The sequence below is a fragment of the Aulonocara sp. 'chitande type north' Nkhata Bay genome, linkage group LG11, assembly GCF_057382095.1.
Source record: "Aulonocara sp. 'chitande type north' Nkhata Bay isolate Kocher_YH1m ecotype deep benthic linkage group LG11, A_spYH_male_GT1.1, whole genome shotgun sequence".
NCBI lineage: Eukaryota > Metazoa > Chordata > Actinopteri > Cichliformes > Cichlidae > Aulonocara > Aulonocara sp. 'chitande type north' Nkhata Bay.
In genome coordinates this window covers 9,150,872-9,178,518 of record NC_141354.1, presented here as the reverse complement: position 1 = coordinate 9,178,518, position 27,647 = coordinate 9,150,872, and the positions used below count along the sequence as shown (strand labels likewise).

Here is a 27,647-nt window from a genome sequence, read left to right as displayed (position 1 = left end):
TACTGTCTCAGTGGCTGATAATGAACCACAGGCCTCTGTGTGAGCTTGAAGACATTTATAATGTTTAAGTAGTTTAATGTGTAGGTGCTGACCATAAACACATTTTGAATGAAAGCCAGGGAACTTTGGTAGCACAGAAACAAGTGGCTATTTTTTGTGACCATATGGATCAGTCGCTCATTTTAAAATTTAAAATACGAGTAGAAAGTGATATTTTTGACTGTAAAAACCACAAGCATGTTTAACGAATCATTTTCATAACTTGAAATACAAATAGAAATTGTACATTTAAAAAAAATGCACAAGTTTTGCAAACAAAGTTATATGGTACTATTTACCTAAAAATGCAGCCAAGGCTCAGACGTTTTTCATATAACCATTTAAAACTATTTACAGAATAATCAGCTGTTCTGCATCAAATAAGAAGGTACACAAATTATTTATGCAACTCCAAAAAATTGTTTGTGTTCACTAGAAGACAGATGAGAACAGCACAGGGATAAACCTGCAGGTCTGACAGCAGTTGTGTCACTGCAATGTGCCTTTGGTGGCTTTTTAGCACCAATTGTGACGTTCACTAGTAGAACTGACACACAAAACAAAACAACAACTACACTACACACTAACTACACTAGAGAACACACTAACTCAATACTCCAAACACGGTAAACATCACAAATCTCTCACATATCAAAACACTCTCCCTCTCGCTCTCTCTCGCTGGTCACTAAAACTTCCCTCTCTTCCCAAACAACCAAATGATAAATGGCCTGTATTTGTAAAGCACTTTACTGGTCCCTAAGGACCCAAAGCGCTTTACACATTCAGTCATCCACCCATTCACACACACACATTCACACACTGGTGATGGCAAGCTACATAGTAACCACAGCCGCCCTGGGGCGCAGTGACAGAGGCGAGGCTGCCGGACACTGGCGCCACCGGGCCCTCTGACCACCACCAGTAGGCAACGGGTGAAGTGTCTTGCCCAAGGACACAATGACCGAGGCTGTCCAAGCCGGGGCTCGAACTGGCAACCTTCCGATTACAAGGTGAACTTCCAACTCTTGAGCCACGAATGCCACATGTTGCCATATCATTTTTTGATTGGTCGACATGGTAAATTTTTCCACCAATAGGGATGGAGGGTTTTTCTTTTTTTTCACTCATAAGCAAAGCGTGTTTGCTAGCGCTCTCCTTAGAAAACACAGTTTTTACCGTTTCTTCCCAGAGTAAACGCCACTGTCTTATTCAGAAAAAAACAAAACAAGAAAACATCAGTTTTACGTGGCCTATCAACACTATTTAAAAGTTGGTATATAGCTTGAAGTCCGCACGTTCGACCCAAGTTGAAACGGAGACTCTGAGTCCGTCGACCCCAGAGGGTTAATCAGAAAGCCTTAAGTTAGCTAGTTATGTATCGGCTAATGTTTAAAGCTTTCACTTGAGTAAATTGACTCATATTACTGCTAAGTGATGTTACCTAAGTTCACAGCATATTCCATAATAGCACTGCAATACTGCATCACACTCAGTGCATTTCAATCATTTCTCCAGTAACGTACACGTACTGGAAAATTATTTACTAGGACTCACCTATCATGCAGAGCGCAAACTCCGCCATTGTCGTTTTCCATCAAACACTCATTAAAACAGCAACCTACAGGTATGTTAGCGCACTCATCCCCGACTGTCCGAGGGAGGGGCGGGGTCACACGTTGAAACAGACAGAGGTGCAAGGCAGCCCAGGCGGGGAAAATTTGCTTTTACATTTTGCGACTCATTTTATTTCTCTGTCTGATAAGAAAACTATTCAATCAGATAGTTATTTGTGGTGAATGAAATACAGTTACACTTTCAAGCACTTTTAAGCACCACATCTGAAATTCAAGCACTTTTCAAACCTTAAAAGGACAACATTAAAAGTCAAGCATTTTCAAGGATTTCAAGCACCCGTACGAACCCTGCTGTATCCAAAAAATACACTGCACCCAAAATATTTCATAGTTCAGCTACACTGATCAATCTAATAAACTTAAACCTGCACCATCCTCCCAATTCTGGTATTCTAAAGAGTACTTAGCGGAAATATTAAACAACCTAACTAATAACCAGCCACAAAATAGGGAACCACCACCCACCCTCCTCCCTGTCTGCTACATAGAAAAGGATCCTGGTGTTATTTGTCTCTCAGAAACAGTTCATAACTTCCCTTCAACTCATTCATGTCACCTAAAAGGTAAACCTGTTTCTCCATCACCTGTTCAGCTCTGATGATTCAGTAAGGACATCTCCTGGTTTCATCTTCATGTTTCCCTCTTACCACATATCCAAACCGATATCATGACCAGCAGCTTTACATCTGTGGCTCCAGCAAACATCAGCTGATACTAGAAATTAATATTAAATAAATTCTAACAACAGCTGATCAAGCTTAAACGTGCTGCTGTTGATTAACGCAACATCCGGCGGTTTCCTCTTTCTGGCGCAAAGTGGGTGATAAACAAACAAGAGAGAAAAGCCGATCAGCTGATCATTGATCAGTTTCATGATTGAAGTAGCAACAGGAGAGGGAGGGGGAGAGAATGAGAGGAGAAGAGGCAGCTGTGCAGCAAAGACACAGAATAACTCCAGCTTTGTGTCTTTGTTTCACTCTCGCTGAAGTCCGGGAGAAATCGATTCCTTTTCGCCTAAACATAAAATTCCGATGGCCAGTCCAGCTGTGGCTCCATAAATCAGTTGTTAAGCTTAATGTGGAAAAGCTATACAAACATTCAGAGTTGAACTTACACACTTGCTTTACTTCTACAGGGAGTGCAGAATTATTAGGCAAGTTGTATTTTTGAGGAATAATTTTATTATTGAACAACAACCATGTTCTCAATGAACCCAAAAAACTCATTAATATCAAAGCTGAATGTTTTTGGAAGTAGTTTTTAGTTTTAGCTATTTTAGGGGGATATCTGTGTGTGCAGGTGACTATTACTGTGCATAATTATTAGGCAACTTAACAAAAAACAAATATATACCCATTTCAATTATTTATTTTTACTAGTGAAACCAATATAACATCTCCACATTCACAAATATACATTTCTGACATTCAAAAACAAAAAAACAAATCAGCGACCAATATAGCCACCTTTCTTTGCAAGGACACTCAAAAGCCTGCCATCCATGGATTCTGTCAGTGTTTTGATCTGTTCACCATCAACATTGCGTGCAGCAGCAACCACAGCCTCCCAGACACTGTTCAGAGAGGTGTACTGTTTTCCCTCCTTGTAAATCTCACATTTGATGATGGACCACAGGTTCTCAATGGGGTTCAGATCAGGTGAACAAGGAGGCCATGTCATTAGTTTTTCTTCTTTTATACCCTTTCTTGCCAGCCACGCTGTGGAGTACTTGGGCGCGTGTGATGGAGCATTGTCCTGCATGAAAATCATGTTTTTCTTGAAGGATGCAGACTTCTTCCTGTACCACTGCTTGAAGAAGGTGTCTTCCAGAAACTGGCAGTAGGACTGGGAGTTGAGCTCGACTCCATCCTCAACCCGAAAAGGCCCCACAAGCTCATCTTTGATGATACCAGCCCAAACCAGTACTCCACCTCCACCTTGCTGGCGTCTGAGTCGGACTGGAGCTCTCTTCTGCCCTTTACCAATCCAGCCACGGGCCCATCCATCCGGCCCATCAAGACTCACTCTCATTACATCAGTCCATAAAACCTTAGAAAAATCAGTCTTGAGATATTTCTTGGCCCAGTCTTGACGTTTCAGCTTGTGTGTCTTGTTCAGTTGTGGTCGTCTTTCAGCCTTTCTTACCTTGGCCATGTCTCTGAGTATTGCACACCTTGTGCTTTTGGGCACTCCAGTGATGTTGCAGCTCTGAAATATGGCCAAACTGGTGGCAAGTGGCATCTTGGCAGCTGCACGCTTGACTTTTCCCAGTTCATGGGCAGTTATTTTGCGCCTTGGTTTTTCCACACGCTTCTTGCGACCCTGTTGACTATTTTGAATGAAACGCTTAATTGTTCGATGATCACGCTTCAGAAGCTTTGCAATTTTGAGACTGCTGCATCCCTCTGCAAGATATCTCACTATTTTTGACTTTTCTGAGCCTGTCAAGTCCTTCTTTTGACCCATTTTGCCAAAGGAAAGGAAGTTGCCTAATAATTATGCACACCTGATATAGGGTGTTGATGTCATTAGACCACACCCCTTCTCATTACAGAGATGCACATCACCTAATATGCTTAATTGGTAGTAGGCTTTCGGGCCTATACAGCTTGGAGTAAGACAACATGCATGAAGAGGATGATGTGGACAAAATACTCATTTACCTAATAATTCTGCACTCCCTGTAGTTTTCTCCGAGATGAAATGCTGCAGTTTGGAGGCACGTAGAAAGGCTCCAAATGCTCAACCAGACCGCCGACAGGCCTCGCACGCAACAGCCGCTCTATCACGTGACGAATACTGATCTACTGTGCTAAGGTCATGAGCTGGGTTATGCCATGTAGCAAGTTTTGTGAGGTGATTTTGTGATACTTCGGATCGGATTAAAAAAAATTTTATTTGTCTCCGATATCTGATCCAGTAATTTAGGTCACTATCGGACCGATACAGATACGTTATATCGGATCTCTCCATGTCTAGTTTTTACCGGGGTAAATTGCCATGGTAACATATGCTGTGAACTTATGCCAGAGCAGTTTAAGATCCAGATTAGAGAGCAACAGGTATGACATCACTGCCTCTTGGCCAGTAAGCTGCCACCATTCCTGGAGGATCAGTCCGAGCTCTGTGCGCCAGCAGTAGGTACACAGCATGAGCTCAGTAAAATTAACAAAAACAACACAGATGTTTCACGCTGCAACACTGCCCCCTGGTGACGGGAAACAACTACAAGAAGCAGATTTTGGTTTCTAAGGTGCTGAACAAAGGCACACACCTATGTGGTGGCATATTTCTCTATAAATGATAAAAAATGAAGATTTTCAATAAACTTTTTTAACAAGTCAGGAAAAAAAATGTACTGATCTATTGGGCAGTTTGATATAATCATATATATTGGATGACGATATAAAAACGTCTATGGTTTCATTTTACGCTATCGTTTGTTTCGCAGTTCGCAAAATTAACTGTTTACGGCAATAATTTTTCATGGTTTTGATGGTCACTGTACTTGTTATATTAATTTAGTTAATTAAGTTCTCTTTCTCTTATATTTAATATAACCACACTACGCACGGAAAAGTGCCTGTTTTTATGCGTTGTCGTTAGCAACAACGACGGTAAAACCATTGCGTGTCCGCTTGTTTATTTTCCACATAAACCTTTCACAATAAAGCTCAAGATCCTGTTGAGACCTTTCAAAATAAACGGAATCATGTGAAAGAGTATGCAGAGTGTTTACAGATGACAAGCAAAAAGAGCCGTCAGGTGCTAGAAAATAAGCCTTAGACTCAAACGTTAGAACAGGCTTTTCCCCGCAGCACGCCGTGTAATAAATACTCAAAGAAATATTGGCTGTTACAACTTGTGTCTAAAACAAGGTTAAAACACTCGACTCCAGGTACATGACGCCCAGCTGGAAACACTTCACACAAGTCGAGCTGCCCGAGATTCACAGAATTTACAGAAAATGTAAACTTTTTGTGATTTATATCGTTGTTGGGACAATAGATGTCTTATATCGGGATATGAGATTTTGGTCATATCGCACAGCCCTACTGATCTACACTAATTAAAGGTGTTAATGATCACATCTGGACTCACCGAGCCTTTCTGCAGTTTCTCACAGCTGGAATCAGTCTGTGTCGTCCCTGCTCTGATGTGTTGTACTTCTGCAGGTCCAACTCATCCAGAACCTCCTCTGACATCTGCAGCATGAAGGCCAGAGCTGAGCAGTGGATCTCAGAGAGTTTCTTCTCTGATCTGTTCTCTGACTTCAGGAACTCTTGGATCTCCTGATGTACTGAGAGGTCGTTCATCTCCATCAGACAGTGGAAGATGTTGATGCTTCTGTCAGGAGAGATTTTATCACTGTTCATCTCCTTCAGGCTCTTGATGACTCTCTGGATGGTTTCTGGAATATTCTCTGTCTGACCCAGCAGACCTCCTAAGAGTCTCTGGTTGGACTCCAGACAAAGGCCATGAAGGAAGCGAACAAACAGGTCCAGACGACCGTTTTTACTCTGGAGGGATTTAGACATGACTCTCATCAGCAAATCATCCGAAAATGAAATGTAATAGTAAGGATCATCTGGATTATTTTCCAGGAAGTCCTTCAGCACCTCTGTCTTCCTGTTGGTGTGACAGTGGAACATGTAGACTGCAGCCAGAAACTCCTGAATGCTCAGATGAACAAAGCAGTAGACTGGTTTCTGGAAGATCACACACTCTCTTTTGAAGATCTCTGTACAAACTCCTGAGTACACCGAGGCCTCTGTCACATCCAGACCACACTGCTCCAGGTCTTCTTGGTAGAACATGATGTTTCCTTTCTCCAGATGTTCAAACGCCAGCCTCCCCAGCTTCAGAAGAACTTCCCTGTCAGCCTCCGTGAGCTCCTGTGGACTCGTCTCACGTCCCTCATGGTACTTGTTCTTCTTCCTCTTTGTCTGAACCAGCAGGAAGTGTGAGTACATGTCAGTCAGGGTCTTGGGCAGCTCTCCTCTCTGCTCTGTAGTCAACATGTGCTCCAGAACTGTAGCAGTGATCCAGCAGAAGACTGGGATACTACACATGATGTGGAGGCTCCTGGATGTCTTCATGTGGGAGATGATTCTGCTGGACAGCTCTTCATCACTGAATCTCCTCCTGAAGTACTCCTCCTTCTGGGCGTCATTGAAGCCTCGTACTTCTGTTAGCCTGTCAACACACGTAGGAGGGATCTGATTGGCTGCTGCAGGTCGGGAAGTTATCCAGACGAGAGCCGAGGGAAGCAGATTCCCTTGGATGAGGTTTGTCAGCAGCTGGCTGACTGATGACTTCTGTGTGACATCAGAAAGCAGCTTCCTGTTGGTGAAATCCAATGAAAGTCTGGTTTCATCCAGGCCGTCAAAGATGAACAAAAGCTGAGAGACAGCCAGCTTCTCTGCTGTGACCTTCTGTAATGTTGGATGGAAAACATGGAGCAGCTCCAGAAGACTGCACTGCTCATCTCTGATCAGGTTCAGCTCCCTGAATGAAAGCAGAACCACCACACTGACATGTTGGTTCTCCAAGCCCTCTGCCCAGTCCAGAGTGAACTTCTGCACTGCGAAGGTTTTTCCAACACCAGCCACGCCATTGGTCAGAACCACTCTGATGGGTCTCTGTTGGTCAGGTAAGGCTTTAAAGATGTCCTGGCACCTGATTGGACTGTCATGGAGGGCGTCCATCTTGGAAGCTGTCTCCAGCTGCCTCACCTCATGTTGGGTATGAACCTCTTCACTCTGTCCCTCTGTGATGTAGAGCTCAGTGTAGATCCTGTTGAGGAGGGTTCTACTTCCTGTTTCATCACTTCCTTCAGTCACACGTTCACATCTCCTCCTCAGACTGATCTTATGTTCATCTAAAACCTCCTGCAGACCAACATCTGCTGAAAGAAAGAAAAACAGAAATAAAACTCTTTAATGTCTGAACAACAACAAGAAGTCCAGTTTTCAGAAATGAGTCCATCAGCAGACAGATGTTCAGTCTTACTTTGTACACAGCTGCTCTGACTGGCAGTCTGCAGTCCAGCTCTGGTTCTGGATCTTTCTCCACACTGGGGACAGGACGAGTCTCCTGATGAAGCAGACTGGTCCCAGTATGAGGAGATGCACTGTCTGCATAACCAGTGTCCACAGCTGGTAGAGACTGGATCCTTCAGGACGTTCTGACACAAAGCACAGCAGGACAGCTGCTCCTCCTCACAGACACCACTCCTCTTCCTCTTCCTCCCTCTGTGAACACATTTCTTTATCACTAAAATCATTGACTGTCAGTGACAAACATCCAGATTTGATGACACTGTGCAGAAGCTCTGATGGTCACAGAGAAAAGTCAAAGTGGAGAAACTTGTGTTTGAGTTCAGAATCCAAGTTTCCTTTGCTGTTCCTGTCTTATTAAACACAGAGTGATCAGCCTACAAACTCCACAGTAAAAGCCTTCATCACAGAGCTGATTATGTCCTTCACTGGATGTACTGGAAGTTTGGGATCCATCACTTTGAACTGACCTTTGACCTCCTCTAAAAACTGTGGTGGAGCAGCGGTGTCACATTAAGAGCTTTCAGCTTTATTTTGAAAGAGTTCAGTCAGCAGGAAGTGAACTTCTGGGTTCTGATTTTCTTTCTCTTATTTTACAGAAGTGAAAAAGAAGAAGTAAAAGCTTTGAAATGATCTGAGTGATATTTTTGAACATTGCCACCAAATTGAGTTCAGCCTCCAGCAGTAACTTTGTTTCATGATGCCTCCCTGATGATGTGATGTTTGATTACAAACCTGTTTATGTGTTAGACATTAATCACATGAACACAGGCAGAAAAAAGAAGACAATGAAACAAATGACAGAAACGTGTTCATTCACTGCCATAATCCATATTTTCTATGTAGAGATGTTTGTAAAGAACACGTGTGCAGCGCTTTGTTCTGAGTATCTGCTGTCAGCACACAGTGCAGCAATAACTACAACCACACGTTTCTGTAGATCCTGAACATCAGCCTGGAGGAATCTGACCTCAGGTCTGCACACAGAGGAGCTTCACCTCTGGGATGATGCTGGCTTCAGCTCCTTCCACAATCAGGCAGAAGCTTCTGCACCATCAGGACACAAACAGAGAGGAGCTTCTATCCTCAGACCATCCAAGTCCTAAATCAGAACATGCTCCCCTCATAGCATCACCATCAGGGTTTAAACAGGACCTTACATCATGTTCTTGTCTCACTGTCATATTTCAGATCATACCTGATTCATTATGACGTCACACGCTGCTACACTGATCCTGCTGCTTCATTACTGCTGATATTACTCTGCTCACTCTGTTCAGTTACTCTGTTTACATCACTTTGCTCATTTGCTTTGTTCTGCTTGCACTGCTCTGTCAGTACATGCTGTGCTAATGTGGCACAAAGCATTTTAACATTACATCTGCACAATGTTTCATTATTTCATTTAATGATTGTTTCTAATGTTTTGTCCAGTCACAGGAGCAGCTCAGCACATTTCACTGTGTTGTACGTGTTTGACGATGCCTGTGACAAATAAACAGCCTCGGACTCTTCAATCTTCTTCTTTCTTTGGAGATCAGCTCAGTGGCCTGTTGAGACCATCTTTCTATTTCTGATGACTCAGTTCAGATTATTATCCTGAGTCCAATATTCCTCTCTCATTTGTGTTCTGGGTCATCTTTGTCTCCTTTAAGTTTAAGATCACTTTTATGTAGACATATAAAATTACAAAGTGGTCACAGAATTTCAAACACCTGTAAATGAGTCAGCAGCTCTCTTACATGGTCAGCTGAGCTCCATGACTGAAGAACATTGTTGCTGCAGGTTCATGACTGAAGTTTGGAAGTATGTCTTTGGACCAGTCACTCCTCACAGATACACAGCTGGATACTGGAGACTGTGATCTCTGACCTCTGCAAATACAACCACATTGCATTCATTTCACATCAATTAGTATACCACAAAAGACATGCAAGAAACACAGTATGAAGGCAAACTTCTGGCTTCAATAACATTCAATAGGTCAGGTGGAAACTTTTCTCAGATTTGATTCAGGTTTTTATAGAACGATCCAGCCAAAAAAAATATACCATTAGGTCAGGGGTCAGCAACCTTTAACACCCAAAGAGCCATTTGGAGCCGGTTTCCACGCAAAAGAAAACACTGGGAGCCACAAATACTTTTTGACATCTAAAATGAAGATAACACTGTATATATTGTTTTTTACCTTTATGCTTTGTGTGAACAACTAAGGTGTGTTGCTTGTGAAATCCATGAAGTGCTACAGAGAAAATTACATTTTATTTATGTAATTAACACATTTTGAACTCTTAAAGAAATATAAAAAAAGGAAAGACACCCAGCTGAACTAAAATGATCCAGCAAACAAAAACTGTTGTGAGTCACCACCCTTATATCACCTTTGGGCTTTTGGAGCCTTGACCTGACTTTTAAAAAGATAATTGAATTGAATAATTACAAAGTGGTCACAGAATTTCAAACACCCGTAAATGAGTCAGCAGCTCTCTTACATGGTCAGCTGAGCTCCATGATTGAAGACCTTTGTTGGTGCAGGTTCATTACTGAAGTCTGGAGGTCTTTCTCTGGACCAGTCACTCCTCACAGACGCACAGCTGGATGCTGGAGACTGTGACCGCTGACCTCTGCAAACACAAACATCAATAACTGATCAGTTCTCTCTGACAGCCATATGATCAGCTGATCACTCTGTGATATTGTGTCTGCTTCATAACGCTGACAGGTCAGCCAATCATCAGCCAGTTTTTCTGTCTCTGAATGAACTCAATTTGTTCTCAGCTCTCCTCTCTGATTCTGCTGCACTGACTTCACTTAAACTTACAGAGTTCAGATCTTAGCAAGAAAACAAGTCAATAAAAATCAAACTCAGATCAAACAGTTTGAACCAATCACAGATCAATGATTCTGTCATGGTTATGTTGAAATGACTAATAAAGTTAGGAGTGTTCTTACATTATTGCTGCAGGTCCATGACTGTAAGGTGGAGGTGTTTGTGTAACCCCGTCACTCCTCACAGACACACAGCTGGATGCTGCAGATGCTGCTCCGTCCTCTTCCTCCATCTTCTTGATGTCAGGGTGGAGTTAGTCTGAGAGGTAAACACACACACTCAGAGGTGTTGTTGTACTGGAAGCATCACACTGACGGGATTCTAATGTTGGAGCTTTGGCCCTAAAGTCCAAACCAGTTATTTTAGAGGCTCAAAGTCTTTAAAAAACACCAAAACTATCACATTATTTAATAAGTACATGATCAGGTGGATGAAGGAACTCAGAGTGTTTGGGATCATCATCATGGTGAGGAGCCCACATGTTACAGCTCCTTTGGAGAGAAGCTGAGGATCACTGCAGGAAGTGAGCTCATGAAACCAAAGTGCTGTTTGTGAGCAGGATGACTCTGTGTTATTGGACCTGCTCTGTGTTCTACATAAGATAAGATAAGATAAGATAAGATAACCTTTATTAGTCCCACACGTGGGAAATTTGTTTTGTCACAGCAGGAAGTGGACAGTGCAAAAGTTATGACGCAAAAATTAGAATACAATAAGAATAAATACAGTACACAGCTGTACAGAATAGAATAAAATAATATACTATATACAGTAGAATAAAATAGAATAAAAATATACAATAAGATAAAAATAGAATACGAATGCTATATACAACTGAGTAAAAATACAACGATGCCAGAAAAGATTATTGCACTTAGTGTTATTGCACATGTGTGGATGTGTGTGCTTGATCTGTTAAAGTCTTTATTATGGAGTCTGACAGCAGTGGGGAGGAAAGACCTGCGAAATCTCTCCGTCCCACACCGTGGGTGCCGCAGTCTCCCACTGAAGGAGCTGCTCAGTGCTGTCACAGTCTGCTGCATGGGGTGGGAGACGTTGTCCAACAGGGATGACAGCTTAGCCGCCATTCTCCTGTCACTCACCACCTCCACTGGGTCCAGAGGGCATCCTAGAACAGAGCTGGCCCTTCGGATCACCCTGTTCAGTCTCTTCCTGTCCCCAGCAGAGATGCTGCCGCCCCAGCAGACCACACCATAAAAGATAGCAGAAGCCACCACAGAGTCATAGAAGGTCTTCAGGAGTGGGCCCTCCACCCCAAACGACCTGAGTCTCCGCAGCAGGTACAGCCTGCTCTGCCCTTTCCTGTAGAGGGCGTCTGAGTTATGAGTCCAGTCCAGTCTATTGTTCAGATGAACACCAAGGTACCTGTAGCTGTCCACAGCCTCAATGTCCATACCCTGGATGTTCAGTGGTTGCAGTGGAGAATGCTTGTGCCTGCGGAAGTCTACCACCAGCTCCTTGGTTTTACTGGCGTTGATCTGGAGGTAGTTCAGCTGGCACCAGTCCACAAAGTCTTGAGTCAGTCCTCTGTACTCCTTGTCGTCCCCATCAGTGATGAGGCCGACTATTGCAGAGTCATCAGAGAACTTCTGCAGGAAGCACTGGGTGGAATTGTGGGAGAAGTCTGCAGTGTAGATGGTGAAGAGGAACGGAGCCAGAACCGTTCCCTGTGGGGCCCCCGTACTGCAGACGACCCTGTCCGACACACAGCCCTGAGCCCTCACATACTGTGGTCGGTCGGTGAGGTAGTCCAGGATCCAGGTAGTGAGGTGATGGTCCACTCCAGAGTTCACCAGCTTGTCCTTTAGAACCGAGGGAAGAATGGTGTTGAAGGCACTGGAGAAATCAAAGAACATGATTCTCACAGTGCTTCCAGCGGTCTCCAGGTGAGCGAGGGAACGATGTAGGAGGTGAATGACGGCATCATCCGCTCCAATGCCAGGCTGGTAGGCAAACTGAAGTGGGTCCAGTGATGAGCTTGTTAGGCGCCGAAGCTGAGCCAGGACCAACCGCTCCAGGGTCTTCATCAGGTGGGATGTCAGAGCCACCGGCCTGTAGCTGTTGAGGTCCTTGGGGCGTGAAGTCTTTGGCACTGGTACAACACAGGAGGTTTTCCAGAGCTGTGGGACTCTTCCCAACCTCAGGCTCAGGTTGAAGAGGTGCTCTTCTATTGATCTGAAGTATGATCAATACTTCAAATATCTGTAAACATATCATCTTATATTTGTTGCACTTGGTCACATCTGTCTTTAAAAATAGATTTTTAATGTCACTGAGAGTTCTTTTCTACCTTTATTGATTTATTTTGGAAAAAATTAAATATAAAGCTGCCAAAAACTGCCTGCAGCTTCTGCTCTGTGACAGGAAACTACTGCCAGGATCAAAAAAACTTCAGATTATTCATCACAGAGTGTTTATAGATCACAGGACACGTTACAGTTTTACTGTCGATGTGTTAGTTTAAAAGAATGACTTGATAAGGTCTTACTGTGAATCTGCGCGCTCATTGGCTAATACCCTGAGACTGACAGGTGGTTATCCAATCAGCGTGCGGCATCACACGGACATAAGTTTGTTTCTGAAGGGATTTTCAGATTAGACCTGATGTTTCTGCCTACAGCCTGTTTACCGATATAATCAATATCAGATATCAGAGCAACAGAAACCTCGGTGATCAGGACGCCGGGACTGAGAACAGGAAGTGGCTCAAACGTCGCACTTTCATAAAATCAGCCTGAACTCCATTCAGAGTTTCTGTCGCCATTTTAGTTTTTAAAAATGTCGTGTTAAAGGCGGGTCTTACTGTGAACTGCGCGTTCATTGGCTAATAACTTGAGATTGACAAGTCGTTATCCAATGAGCGCGCGGCTTCTCCCGACATAAAGATGTTTCCTTTGAAAAACCAAAGTCTGATTATTTTTGCCTCCACTGATGGAGCCTGTTGTTCCCGCCACAGAGACACAGTAATGTCAGAGCGGTGTTAACACTCACCTGCCTCAGCACAGCTCTCACTCTCCTCCTGCTCTCTCAGCTAAACTCACTTCCTCTCTACTTACAGGAAACCAGCGCTCAGAGGAGCCGACCGGCCTCACGTTTCACCCACAGACACGAACAGCATGGAATTATGTTATGTCATAAGAAGAAACATATTCATGTTAACACTCACCTGCCTCAGCTCCACCTTCCTCCTCCTGCTGCTCTGAACGGAGGATCAACACTTTCACTTTCACTGCTCCTCCCTAAACACAGAGGATGCTGGGACTTGTAGTTTTTACCTTGTGTGATATTTATAGCTGTGACACTAAATCACAGCACGAAGACTACCTGCAAACATGTCACAGGCGATAAAAGTTTCACATTAAAGGTGAAGTTATTTTTCTGTCTCATGTTCAATAAACAGTGAGCTGGGAAAACTGAAGAACAGACTTCAGACGTTCCCTGCAGAGTTTCTGCTGCATGTCTGCATGTTGCTGAGACTGAGCTGATGATGAAGCTGTGATGGGTTTATGGCACGTTTGGTTGTGGAGAAGAGTTTTACTGTCGGTGCAGGTGAAATGATCAGAGGTTACAGCCTCTGGTACTGGTTAAAGTGGAGGCAGCGATCAGGACAGCTGAGCAGCAGAGGTCTCGAGGGTCCTAAAGTGTAAAAACATCAGTGTTAGTAACACAAAGATCACAGAATGGGATCATCCACACAACACTAACATCTAAATCCACGGCAGGAACTCTTCCAGTGTCCTGAAAAATCTGCGATGCTGAGATTAAAATCTGTCTGCTCATCTTAATGCAATATTTACTAAAGTCTGGTAGAAGTTTTACTGATTTCCAGTCACTTAGAAGACGTGTGGATAGGTGGTGGGTTGTAGAGCAGACTAAAAGCTTTAGGTTCATCCTCTGATTAAAAACAGATACAGGAAGTATAACCCTGGTGTAAGACAGGAAACAGCAACACGGCAGCCATCTTTTTCCTCCCATGATGACCAGTGTCCCAGCAGAAGCTGGGGTTTGTTAGATCCTGTTCGATCCAGAGGAAACAGGCTAAAAGAGTCGATCAGGGGGGGATCATGGTTTTATTATGTGCTTGTTATGATTGAAGCTCTGGTTGTGTGTTAGAGACAGAACCTGCAGATTCCTCCACTCTCCTCTGCAGGAATCAGCCTCTTGGCTGGTTTTATTCACCCAACGTGAATAAAATCATCAAACTAATCCAAGTTCATTGTGAAATACCTGAAAATGGAGGAATAAATCTGTCAGTTACCGTATAAAGTTTGAGTTTGTCAGTGTTTTACACGGAGACGGTCGTCAGATGTTGAATGTTTAGCATGAATGTTCCACATCTGGAGAAACCTTCAAGATTAAAGCCAGTGAAAAGCGGTTCTCTGGCACCAGCGCTGATTCTGACTGTGACCTTCACCTCTGCAGGGTCGCCGCTGCTCGTGGCTGAGCTCGTGTTTGTCAGGCTGACAAAATAAAAGCTTCTTCATTTCTGTGGCTGAAGAGGAGTCTGCTCTTCTTCACCAACAGGAAGTGAAATATTTCTCACTGATTCTGAAATCTTCACTTTTCTCACAAATTCACAGTAACACACACACGGTTGTGTTTTCATATCCTTGTGGGGACATCTATTTGACATCATGCTCTCCTCAGCCTTTTACTCTAACCATTAAGACTGCATGCCTAACCCTGACCTGACTGTCCCTGACACTAAAACCACACCCTGAGTCCCAAAAATGTCTTCAAACTTGTGGGGACGGGCATTTTGGTCCCCACAAAGACATGTAAACAAGTACACACACACACACACACACACACAGATATTAATGACCTCACAGGTTCATGTTTGGGGCTTTTAGCATCTTTGTGTGTCGGTCAGATTTAATTCACTCTTGTTTTGAGGTTTTGTGCCTTTTTGTTTCATTCTTTGTGCGTTTATTTTCTCTTTAAGCCTTTCAGGACTCGTGCTGTTGGCTTTTTCCTGGTGTGTTATTAGTATTTTTAATTTCTAAACCTATTCTAAAACAGGGGTGTCAAACTCAAATACACAGTGGGCCAAAATTCAAAACTGGAACAAGGTCGCGGGCTAACATTAATATTTTTTGAAAAACAAATCTTCCTCCAGATTTAAGAATGAATCTCTTCTTATGGACTAAAACAAGTTTTGCTGAAAAACTGAATATGGAACAAGCAAAGCTTAATACTAAACAATATATATATTAGCTGTATAATACCAGTAGGCCATCTCTAATAATAATTTGGTATGGCTTCGCGGGCCAAATGTAATATGCAAATTTCTGCTTTTGCCTGTTTAGCGCTGCTGAGCAGGAAAACCCAGACGAACAAAAACCTCTTTTAAGTAAATGTTTGAGTCACTTTGGGTCTGAACTGTAAAAAACTGCAGACTGAAACAGATTTGAAGGCATCACAGGAACAGCTTCACATTCAAAACATGAAAGACAGGACTTTTATTTTGAAACACTCAGGAAATGACAGATGGAAAGTTTTTTAATTAAAACAAATTATTATTTTATGCATTAAGTTCATACAACCACCAAAACTGTGATGATCCTCACATCAGCTTTACTGTGTGAGGTCACATACACGATCATTAATGTTACTATTATTATTATTACTATTATTATTATTATTATTACTATTGTTACTATTATTATTATTATTATTATTATTATTATTATTATTAGAGACTTGCAGAGAGAAGAGGTGGAAACATTTTGATTTTCATAAATTTAACAGGCTAAAAACCTACAAACACATTTGGTGCTGAAGAAAAATGGAAACTATCAGAACATCAGAATAAAAAAGCTCAAACTGAAACCTGTGGGGAGGTCTGAGTGAGACACAGCAGAGCCCCACGGTGAGTGTCTGTCCGTGTCTGTGGAACAACAACGTTTGGATCACTTGCAGTTGCAGAGCAGCGCGGCGCAGAGCTGCGCGGCGCCTCGCAGCGTCCAGCGCTCGGGCGGCTGCAGGCTCCTCAGCTGCAGGGAGAAGATGAAGTTCAGTTCGGTGCGTCGAGGCTTCTTGTAGACGGGACACGAGTACAGGCTGACCGCCCCCCCGCCACCAGGGGGACGCTTACTGTCGGCCATGTTGGCTGAGCTGACGGCAAAGACGTGGACCACAGGGAGGGGGGTGAAGAGGACCTGAGGGGCCGAGACCAGTGTTGGGTAAGTTACTTTAAATTAGTAACTTAGTTACATTACTAGTTACTTCTATCAAAAGTAACTCAGTTACTTCAAGTTACTTGTTACTTTCAAAGTAACTAGTTACTAGGGAAAGTAACTTTGGTTTTACTCAGAATTCTCTTGTTAATGTGTTGCTTCCATAACTTTGCCAGTCTTCTAGCTTGCTTACTTGCCACAAGTGCACTGTGCCACCTATCAATAGAAAGGAAAAGATAATGTGCATATTTCCACGAGAGAAATCCCATGCCACTAAACTTTGACCACTTTGGATGTCAGCAGTTGTCTACAAAGGTACCAAGTATGTCAAAGGCTATGTTTCCATTGTAGATGACACTGATGATGGCTTGGTTTTTGGGAAGATAGCTGTGATACTTGTTAATGATTCTGAATTATACTTTGTGCTCGAGTTGCATCACTCAGTACTCCTCATTGACCTTGGACTTCACTGCTTGCGTTGCCCTACAGAAAGAAGTGTTTGTGTGTATGTGTGTGTATAAATGCACAAGAACATGTATTATTACCCACTACCACTTTATAACATGGTAGGCCTTTTTGTTGTCTCCCTACACCATTCAGTTTCCTACTAATTCTTTTTCAGGGATGGAAATTGAAGAAGAACTCACAAGCGTCCTGCCAGCACTAGACAGAGAGAAAATATTCTGCATTGTAGAACATCTGATGGACGTCATTGGTGTACGAAAAAAAGTGACCTTTTGTTTGTAGAGGCAGAAGATCTCAAACCCTTTCTCACACCAATTCAAATACGTAAACTTCTACTTGCATTTAAAGGAGGTTTGTGTAGGTTCTCTACAACCCACAGACTCATAGACTTGAGTCTATGATTTGAAGGTCACTCATAGACTCATATGTCACTGATGAGCCCTTTTTTCCTCACCATACCATTCTACACATGTTCTTTGAAAGTGTAATATTGAAGAGCTTTTTGGGGCTCACATTTTCTGGTAGTTAATTAACATGGAAAACCTAAACAAAAGTAGACTCTGAATCTAATGCCATTAACCTTTCATTGGTAGTGGTAGGACTACGGGTGTAAAGGTGTGACAAACTGTAAAATATAGTTTATGTTTCATTGTATTTTTCAACATTTCAATGCAAGACCTTGAGTTTGTAGTTCTTTTGCAGTCCTGGAATTGATCATTTTGATCTTTAGACAAGGTTCATAAAAACTGCCTTTCTGTTACTACTCTATCCTAATTGCAGGATTCATCTTTTAGTGAGGACATATTTGTTGAAATAGCCATATAAAGTAACTTTTCCAATGATCTCTCTCTCTTTTTTTTAGATGGCAACAGACCAGAGAACCTGAATGACACAATTACTCTGGAGCTTTGCCCTGCTGCATCAGCTGAAACATCAAGGCATCCACCTTACCCCTCCTCCTCCACGTCCACCACTATGTACAACCATTACTCCAGCTCTTGGGTCTCACACTTACAGATTCCTTGGGAAAGATTTCCACTCCGACTGTCGCAAGAGGAGACAGAGCTCATCCAGAGGACAGGAGAAGTATGGTTAGAATTGTTGTGGAGGCCATGCAAGTTCACTCCAGAAACCCTAAACATGCATTTTGTGAAGAGGTTGCTCAGATCATTGTAAACAGATACCCTGAAACATTTGCAGGTTTTACTGAAAAGGGAGAAAGACTGGGTTGTGGACATTATTCACTACTAAGAAGCATCAAATCTAGAGTTGAACATGTTAATCGAGATAATACAACACATAGACTTTGTCAAATAAAGAGAACCAGGAATGAGGACGACTGCAGTCCCAACAGTAATGCAACCTCACCTAAAAAAAGTTAGATGCTTTGTTGATAGCTATGGTTGTATAAATTGGCAGCCACTTGAACTTCCTGAGGGGGAAACGCTGGCTTCTTTAGAGGAAACGAAAGACATCCTGTTAACAATTTTTAATTCACAAGGACCTGGAGCTGTGGAGAGACCTGATGTGGATGACTCAGACACTGAGATTCATCCTATAGCTGTCAGCGATCATGTTCCTGTATCTTTAACACTAATGCACAAGAATAATACTACGCCAAGAAAAAACTGGATATTTAATATATCACTACTTAAAGATGAAGACTTTATTAAATATTTTAAAAAAGAGTGGACTTCATATTTGGACTATAATGACACTCCCGAAACATCAGCTTCTGTTCTATGGGAAGCAGGGAAAGCTGTGATGAGAGGTAAAATAATTTCTTTCTCATCACATAAAAAGAAAAAAGAAAACAAAAATATTCAGGAATTAGAAAAAAACATCAAATCACTAGAAGAAGCCTACGCGTCCCACCAAGATCAGGAAACATTGAACAAAATACGCAAAACCAAACTAGAATTAAATGAGATAATTGATAAAAAAAACAAAATTCTTAGTACAAAGACTACGCCTACAAAATTATGAACATGGTAATAAATCCGGTCAATTTCTAGCAAACCAGCTAAAAATAAATAAAGAAAAAACAACTATATGTGCTGTTCAAGATTCATCTGGGAACACAATATATGATCCGATACAAATAAACAACATTTTCAGGGATTTCTATAAAACGTTGTATTCACCACAAATAAACCCATCTAAAAAAGAAATTGATCAGTTTTTGGACAACATAACTCTTCCAAAATTATTGGACACTCAAGCAATGGCACTGGATTCACCACTGACACCAGGTGAACTCCAGGAAGCTCTGATAAGTATGCCCAATAATAAGGCTCCAGGTCCAGACAGCTTTCCTGCAGAATTCTACAAAGAATTCTGGTCGATTCTAGCACCAGTTTTCTACAGAACGTTGTTGGCAATTAAAGAAAAGGGCAGACTTCCATCAAATATGAATTCTGCAAACATTAATCTCCTGCTAAAACCAGGCAAAGACCCTGTATATCCCTCAAGCTATCGTCCAATATCCCTTATAAACGTAGACCTTAAAATAATCTGCAAAGCTCTCTCAAAGAGACTGGAGAAAATAACCCCCCTCTTAATTCATCCTGACCAAACTGGTTTCATAAAAGGTAGGCACTCATCAACAAATACACGTAGATTACTTAATTTGATAGACTACTCATACAGTAAAAACCTAGAAACTACAATATTCTCTTTAGACGCAGAAAAAGCATTCGACAGAGTTAACTGGAAATTTCTATTTGCAACTTTACACAAATTTGGTTTTGGATCCTCTTTCATAAACTGGTTAAAAATATTATATAATTCCCCAACAGCTTGTGTTAGAACAAATGACCAGACATCCTCCAGCTTCTGTCTCTTGAGGGGCACCAGGCAGGGATGCCCACTCTCCCCTTCACTGTTTGCAATTTTTATTGAACCACTAGCAGCAGCAATTAGACAGAATTCAGTAATTAAGGGCATAAAATGCAAGAACGTGGAACATAAAATCAGCCTTTATGCGGATGATGTGTTACTCTTTCTCCAAAATTCACAAACCAATATCTCTGGGGTGATTGAATTGATAAACTCTTTTGCAAGAATATCAGATTACTCAATTAACTGGTCAAAATCTACAGTTCTACCGATTAATTGCTCCCTCCATAATTCCTCTTCTACACCACTGCAATCGGGAAATATAAAATATTTAGGTATTAATGTTTCTCCCAAGCTTGCAGATCTAACTAAATTAAACCATATCCCACTTTTAAAGAAGGTAGAAGATGATCTGGCTAGGTGGAAATGTCTACCCATATCACTCATGGGAAGGGTTGCCGCTATAAAAATGATGGTCTTACCAAAAATAAATTATTTATTCTCAATGATCCCAACTAAACCGCCACAAGATTGGTTCAGATCTCTAGATTCATGTATGTCCAAATTCCTTTGGAAAAATAAACCCCCACGTATAAGCTTAAAAACACTACAAAAGACCAAGGATAAAGGAGGACTAGAACTGCCTAACTTTCAGCACTACTTCTTAGCCAACAGGCTTCAGTTTATCTCAGGATGGCTAAAACATACCCTCTTAGATGAACCTTGGCTAGATGTAGAACAAGCACTTTGCAATAATCTAGAGATCTCAGACCTACCATTTATCAGCTCAAACATCCAACGACATGAATGCTTTAAAAGCATCAACATCAGCGCTTCTCTGACAGCATGGTGGGAGTTTCTAAAATTGACAGCGTCTTCATTAATCCCATGCAAACCTCCACCTATCTGGAACAACCCTGACATATTACAAAACAATAATATGATCAACTTTTCAGATTGGAGTGGTAAAGGAATCAAATATTTAGAACATATACTAGAAGGAACAGAATTTATCTCATTTGACGGACTAGTTACACAATATGGGATCAACAAGAAAAGATTTTTAGAATATCAACAAATTAAATCCATAGTAAAAAAGAAATTTAAACCGGGTCAAGTTGAACTACAAACACCACCAAGTGTGGTTCAATTTCTTACTCTTAAAACCCCCAAATTACTATCCAAAATATACAGAATGCTTTCTAAAACAGATGAATCAATATCACTTCCTATTGCAAAATGGGAAGCGGATTTATCAGTTAACTTAGACCTAAACTTCTGGTCTCAGATTTGCTTAAAAACCTTTCATCTAATTAGAAATCCCAGTCTTCAATTAATTCAATACAAAATATTACATAGAGTGCACTATACAGGTCATCGGATGTTCAAGATGGGCTTTACGTCTACCAACAACTGCTCACACTGCCAAACCAATTCACCGGACAATTATATCCACGCTCTTTGGTTCTGTCCACCAGTTCAGAAGTTTTGGCGCGAGATATGTGAAGACTTATCAAAGTGTCTGAAATGTAACATTCCAACTTCCCCCTTAGTGTGTTTGTTGGGCAGCTTAGATAATGTCACTTCAGAAAAGAATATCGCCCATATGGTTTTCACTGCCCTATGCATAGCCAAGAAAACAGTCCTCATGAACTGGAAAAATAAAAATAATCTTAATTCTAACCAATATAGAAATTATCTATTAGATTACATTAGTCTTGATACAGCCTCTGCCACCACATCAGATCAATTGCTCTGGGCTCCTTTGATCAGCGCCATCACCTAGTGGGGGTGGGGGGTCATAGTTTGGTCCCGCCTTCACTGTTGTGATTGGTGTGGGGGTAGGGACAGGCTTAGGGCGTCGGGGGGGTTCCCCGGAGGCATTTTCCTTTGGGGGCTCAACCCGGGGTAGCGGTCATGTCCGGTTAGGGGCTCTGTTGGCTCTCAGGTGACTGTTTCCTCGCGGCTGCGTGCAGCAGGACTAGGGGAGGGTCTGTGCTGACGGACGTGGGTTACTGACCTGGTAGCCTGGCTGCCCCTGGGTGGGTCCGGGATGGGCGTGCGGTTCTGGGGGCGCTCCGTCTCTGGGCTGGGGCCCGGGCCGGGCCTCGGGGGCTTGGGTCCTGGTTGGTGTGTTGCTGGGGTTGTGGGCGGGTGGGTGCATGGGGGCCCAGCCCTGGAGCAGGGTGCCGCCGGTGCATCGAGCCACCTGGGGGGCTCTTCAACTGGTGGGGAAGATTGTCACATCTTGCAGGAGCTTTCCTCTCCTCAGGGGCTCTCTCTACAGGAGGGGGAGATACAGGAGAGGTGGAGGAAGATCTCAGCCTGGGTGTTTATTGTCTTATGTAGTCTGGAAGAAGAGTGGATGGTGGGGTGGGTGCAGTTTTCTCTGTGGTGGGGTTGGGTGGACTGTCCTGGGCTCTGTGGGGCCGGGAGGCGCTGCTGCGCTGGGCCCCGGTCTGGATGGGCCTGGGCCCCCTTTCCCTGGTGGGTCGCGGAGTATGGGGGTGCCTACTGGGGTCAGCGGGGGAGCTGGCCCCAGGGAGGGGTCACTTGCCCCTCCCTTCCTTCCCTCCCCATCTCCAGCTGCCTCCCTCTTCCCGCTCCATCACAACCACCCACACATGCAGGACCTTGGAGTAGGGGTATGTCACCAGGGTGCAGAGGAGGCCACCCCCCCCCCCGTCCCCCCCGTCCCCTTCTGGCTGCCCCTGCCTCAATTTTATCCCACAACTTAGACATTCACATTACTCACACTCTCATTACACATACATATAGGATCTTGGGGGTGGGCACGATACACGGAATCCAAAGTACCATCAGGGTGTACACCCCACCCCTGGCGTCGTTGCCCACCTCTCAATGTTAAATACACGTAGACATTGAGGGCCAGCAGGAGGGACCATGCGCTTACCTGCTGCTCTCTGGCAGGTAGCTCCATGCCCTCCTGGGTTTTAAATGCACCTTAGAACACACATGCATCAACACTACAATGAGCGGGTGGAGGGAGGTTTGGAGTCTTCTCTCACCCCCATTCTCTGTGACCTGCTGGAGCGGGGGGGCTAGGAGGAGGAGTTGGCCATCCGACTGCGGTCTGGAGTGTGGGGCCTCCCTGCTGCTGCGGAGTCGGGGCGGTCTGCCTCCCCCCACCGCAGGGAAAAGGGTAACACGACCTGGGTCTGGGTGCAGTTCCCCCCCCTCCAGGGGCAAGGGCACCTAGACCCGGGGCTTAGAGTACGCTTGGGGAGTGTGATCGTGTGTACAGCGTCTCTTTATGTCTGTCTCCACGTTGGTTGAGTGTGGAGTAAGTGTATATGAGAGCATGAGGGTGGGAATGGATGTTTGTATCTGTGTGTGCCTGTATTTCTATGTCTATATGTCAGGTTGGGTGTCAGGCGCCACCTCTCTGGGGACATCTTAGGCCCTCCAAGGTATGGAGGCCTATCTCCCCCTACCACCACTTCCCCTGCCAGTGGCGGACTCCCTCAGACGTCGGTGCGTTGGTGGTTCTTTGTGTCCGGGGATGGGCGTCCAGGTACACACCGGCTCACTCCTTGGCGGCCGCTTATCGGGGCCTGGAGCCTGGGGCTCGCTCGGGCCACTTCGGAGGTGGGGTGCCCCCGGCCTCTCAGGCGCGGCTGGCTGCCGGCGGAGCTCACGGGCGCGTCACTGCAACTCCCCCTGGCTTCTGCTCCGCGGCTGCTGAGTGAGCCCTCATCTGGGACTCTCCTCAGCTCTTTCTGGGACAGTGGCGCGGCTGCCCCTCTGTTGGTCTTCCTTGGTCTCTTGTGTTCTGGGGGCCTCTGGATGTCTGGAGTTTTGATCTCCTCCATACCTGCTTCATGCCCTGGAGGACGGGGCTGTGGCCCCCCCACACCCTCTAGCAGATCATTACATGAAGCAACCTTTTAAAAAACAAAAAACAAGCGCGTCCATGCTCACAGGTGTACACACGGGTGATCACACCCACAAACTACACCCTTTTTAGCTCCTACCTCAAAGCACACTGTGTTCTGTTGATCTTATGTGCTGCACAATAATGTTTAATATTTAGTATTTACTGTCATATTCCCATATATCATTGTGATGTTGTTTATTCTATTACTCTTGTTCTCTTCTGCTTGTTTTCTTTTTTCTTTCTCAGCAGGTGACCCAGGTGATTGATATATGCATTTTTTTTTCTTCTTTTTTTTCTTTTTCTGCTCATTCTGTTCGTTTTTGTCTTTTGCCCTTCTCCCCCGTCCCTCTTCTCAGCTGTTTCTCTTTCCCTCTTTCTTTCTCCCCTTCTTTCCCCCAGTCAAGTCTGTCCCATGTTCAGTAAGTGAAAATAAAATAAACAATAAAAGGTGAATCAAATGGACCATTATGGCAAGGCTGGGATGGTCAATTTGGTAAAGTAAATCCGTTGGGCATCTTTCTTTGCCTTTAGACAACAATTCTGATGGCAAAAGAGCCAAACGGGACAGGCAAAAAAAAGAAAAAAAAAGAAAAAGATGTGGATGACTTCATGTGCCTCACATATATTTCTCAGTGGCAGCTTATCAACAGTTGTCCCTCACTTTCAGTGCTGAAATTCAGGAGCAGTGGCCATTCTTGTTTACAAATTCACAGGTATTGATATCAGTGAGCACTTAAGTCAGACTCTCAAAACCAAAGGCAGAAGGATTGTTAACTATTTCTCCAGCCAGAAGCTCAAATGGAAACTTGGTATAAGGACACTTCTCCAGCAGATAGAAAGTGAGGATGTTTTGACCAACAACAATGTTGGCACAGCAGCCATGCTTCTCATGATGAAGTATTACAAAGAAAACGAAGACTCCCTCTTTGTCTTAGCAGATGTAAGCTTTTTTCATAGGTTTAATGCTGTTGCTTGCTGTCCTGTGTTTTTTTTTTTTGTTGTTGTTGTTGTTTTTTGTTGTTTTCCACTACATAAAATGTCTTGGTTCTTTATCTGGCAGGAAACATCTACCAGAATGTCCTTTGAAGCAGAAAGCAACCTGCCAATCACCCCAAGGCTGATTATGCTTGGTAAGAAGTTATTTATGAAATAGAGCTGATTAGACCATATTACAATTTCTGTTTGGCACAGGAGCTTTTTGTGGAGACAGGTATCCGGTCTCTGTTTATTTAGCTCACATTTCTGTAATTTCCTTTATAAACCAAGGTTGTTGGACATGTGTCTCAGTGAATCCAGCAAAGTAACAATATCAAAATTTCACATTACATATTACTGATCAACATGGTAGTCCAGCTACACTTACAGCAGAAATACTGAAGTCAATACTGATTTATAGCAGCACAAACTATAAACTCCAAAATAACCATATAGTTGATGGAACTCCGGTAATTTAATTGGGCTGATTCTTTGTCAGGTGTGTTTAATGTGCAGAATAATTCCCAATTATGAATAATTATGATATGTTAACACGGACTACATAAGGCCATTAATAATTAACTGTAGATAGCTATTTGGTTTTTGCTTATCTAGACAGTGTGAAGAAGTGAAGTATTGAAATTATTTTATGTTGCATAATGACAACTGTTACAGGAAAAATGATTCTATGTTTCTTTACCTTCTTTTAAATGTACAAAGATGCCTTTTGTCTGCCCTTTGCCTATGGTTAGATTAGTTTAGAATTATCTTTTTAGACTTTCTCAGCAAAGACATACTGTTTTGGGACATATTGTTTTAGATTGTTTTATCTCTCACAGCCTTCTCCCAGCTCTCTGCTGACGAGACTAGCGCCACATATGGAGTTGTTTATTTTATTTGTTTTGTATTTTCTTATCCTGTTCTCACTGTCTTTCCTATAAAAATTACCAAGCCACTGTGCATGGTGTGAGTTGTTCTTAGCAGCTCACCCGTGTACACGTTTGATAAAGAAAGTAACTTTGTCTCATTGTGTCTTTATTTCTCCTGGGTTTTTTACAGAGTTTTCCCCCAACAACAACGTTGCCCCTATACATTTAAGGACAAAGTTTAATGACTGCCACTTGCTGGATGGTGAGTGCAGAGGGGCGTGTAATTGTTGAACTGGACAAAGAGAACACCTTTGCTGATGCAATGTCAGTCTTCTTTGGTTCATTCTATGTATTGAACCTGGACAGCTGTGTACTGTATTTATTCTTATTGTATTCTAATTTTTGCGTTATAACTTTTGCACTGTCCACTTCCTGCTGTGACAAAACAAATTTCCCACGTGTGGGACTAATAAAGGTTATCTTATCTTATCTTATCTTATCTTAATACCAGGAGTCAGCGTGTGCAGCATTGGAACTAATTCAGAGGTATGTTTGAACAGTTAGCTAATTGTGATAGATGATGAAGAAATGATCCCTAAGTAGGTCATTTTTTCACATCACAACTCAATGTTACTGTATGTTACTATTTATTGTGGCATGCTTTAAGTTTTTTTGTAAGGATAAACCCTGAAGAGGGAACAAAATGTACCTCCAAGGTTGGGACAAGCAGAAGGACTGGGACCACTGTGAAGTGAAAGGTTGTTCACATTAACCCTCATGTCACAACTTTCCTCCAGCAGCTTACTGAATTTGAGTGGAAAACTTCAAATTAGGTAACTGTTGTTGCCATTTATAGTGAATTTCTTGTATAATTTAAGTGAACAATGTGTTGTTGTGTGTCTCCACAGACGATCCATGGCCTGTTTCATATTGTGGCGGGTCAGGACCATTGACTGTAGAAAAGATGGACGACGCAACACCGCCTCCTACCATTGTGCAAAAATGAAGCCAAAATATCCCACTTGTGGAGACTGCCATCTTGCAAATTTGGAGCCAGAGTCTGCGCAGTAGTAACTACTAGGGGTGCAACGATACACAAAATTCACGGTTCGGTTCGATACTTTGGTGTCATGGTTCAATATTTTGTTCATGCTTTTTTAATTTGTCATTTATATCACTCATCTTTGGAAAAGAGAGTTTATTACAGAGAAATGGCTCTTTCCAAAATAAAAGCTATACTATACGCTTCTTCTGGGCTATATTCTCAGCAGCATATTAAACATATCAGGTCAGATCCCCATAAGGAGAATCATGTGCTAACAGCTGTCTAAATGACTCGGGTAAAGTTTGTAGCATGCGTGCTTGTTGTTTTTGTCTGCTTCCACTTGTCTTTGCACTAGGATGATGTCGGCGTGAATGTGCAGTCATATTCGTTGTGTTCCCACTAGTGCTGTCAGCGTTAATCTGAAATGACGTTAACGCCACAACACGGCAAATTTCCGTTAACGAGCTACCGTGGATCGCCCCGTGTGTGGGGCTGGACGGCGTCAACACGTTAACGAGCAAACTGCGCTAACACAGTAGTTCCGACCAATGTAATTGAGCATTGCGTGGTACATCCGACATACTGTTTTACTTTTGTCCATGACGCGCTTACCTTCAGGGTCATACTTCACATGAAGACCAAAATAGTTCCAAAGGCCAGATCTGAATGAGGGTGGGGGAGGTTAAATTTGCCATGTTGCAATGAGCTTAGCTTCTGTCGTGCTAGCTTGCGCTGCGCTCAGTGGATCTGCTCTCGACAGTGCAGCCTAGGCGGAGTAGTCGAACGCAGATC

The 27,647-nt window shown here is 43.1% G+C and overlaps 1 protein-coding gene and 1 pseudogene across 1 annotated transcript; one reads left to right on the top strand and one right to left on the bottom strand.

Annotated features, from left to right (window-relative positions):
* Positions 1 to 5,773: 5,773 nt before the first annotated feature.
* Positions 5,774 to 13,643, bottom strand: LOC147318463 (protein NLRC3-like). Its single transcript, XM_086310416.1, has 6 exons — positions 13,578 to 13,643; positions 10,688 to 10,823; positions 10,228 to 10,359; positions 9,478 to 9,609; positions 7,689 to 7,930; positions 5,774 to 7,584 (listed from the first exon to the last, which is right to left on the bottom strand). Exons 2-6 carry the CDS (start codon positions 10,795 to 10,797, stop codon positions 5,774 to 5,776), a joined length of 2,427 nt encoding a protein of 808 aa, XP_086166542.1. The 5' UTR covers positions 10,798 to 10,823; positions 13,578 to 13,643.
* Positions 13,644 to 24,509: 10,866 nt separating this feature from the next.
* Positions 24,510 to 26,643, top strand: LOC147318462 (uncharacterized; annotated as a pseudogene).
* Positions 26,644 to 27,647: the final 1,004 nt, after the last annotated feature.

Bases quoted from the DNA above. Each gene is read 5' to 3' on its own strand.
- LOC147318463 (XM_086310416.1), bottom strand. From the start codon at position 10,797: ATGGAGGAAGAGGACGGAGCAGCATCTGCAGCATCCAGCTGTGTGTCT. The intron at 10,360-10,687 runs GTAAGAACACTC...TTGTGTTTGCAG, and splicing joins CATGGACCTGCAGCAATAAT to AGGTCAGCGGTCACAGTCTC. The intron at 7,585-7,688 runs GTAAGACTGAAC...TCTTTCTTTCAG, and splicing joins TCAGAGCAGCTGTGTACAAA to CAGATGTTGGTCTGCAGGAG.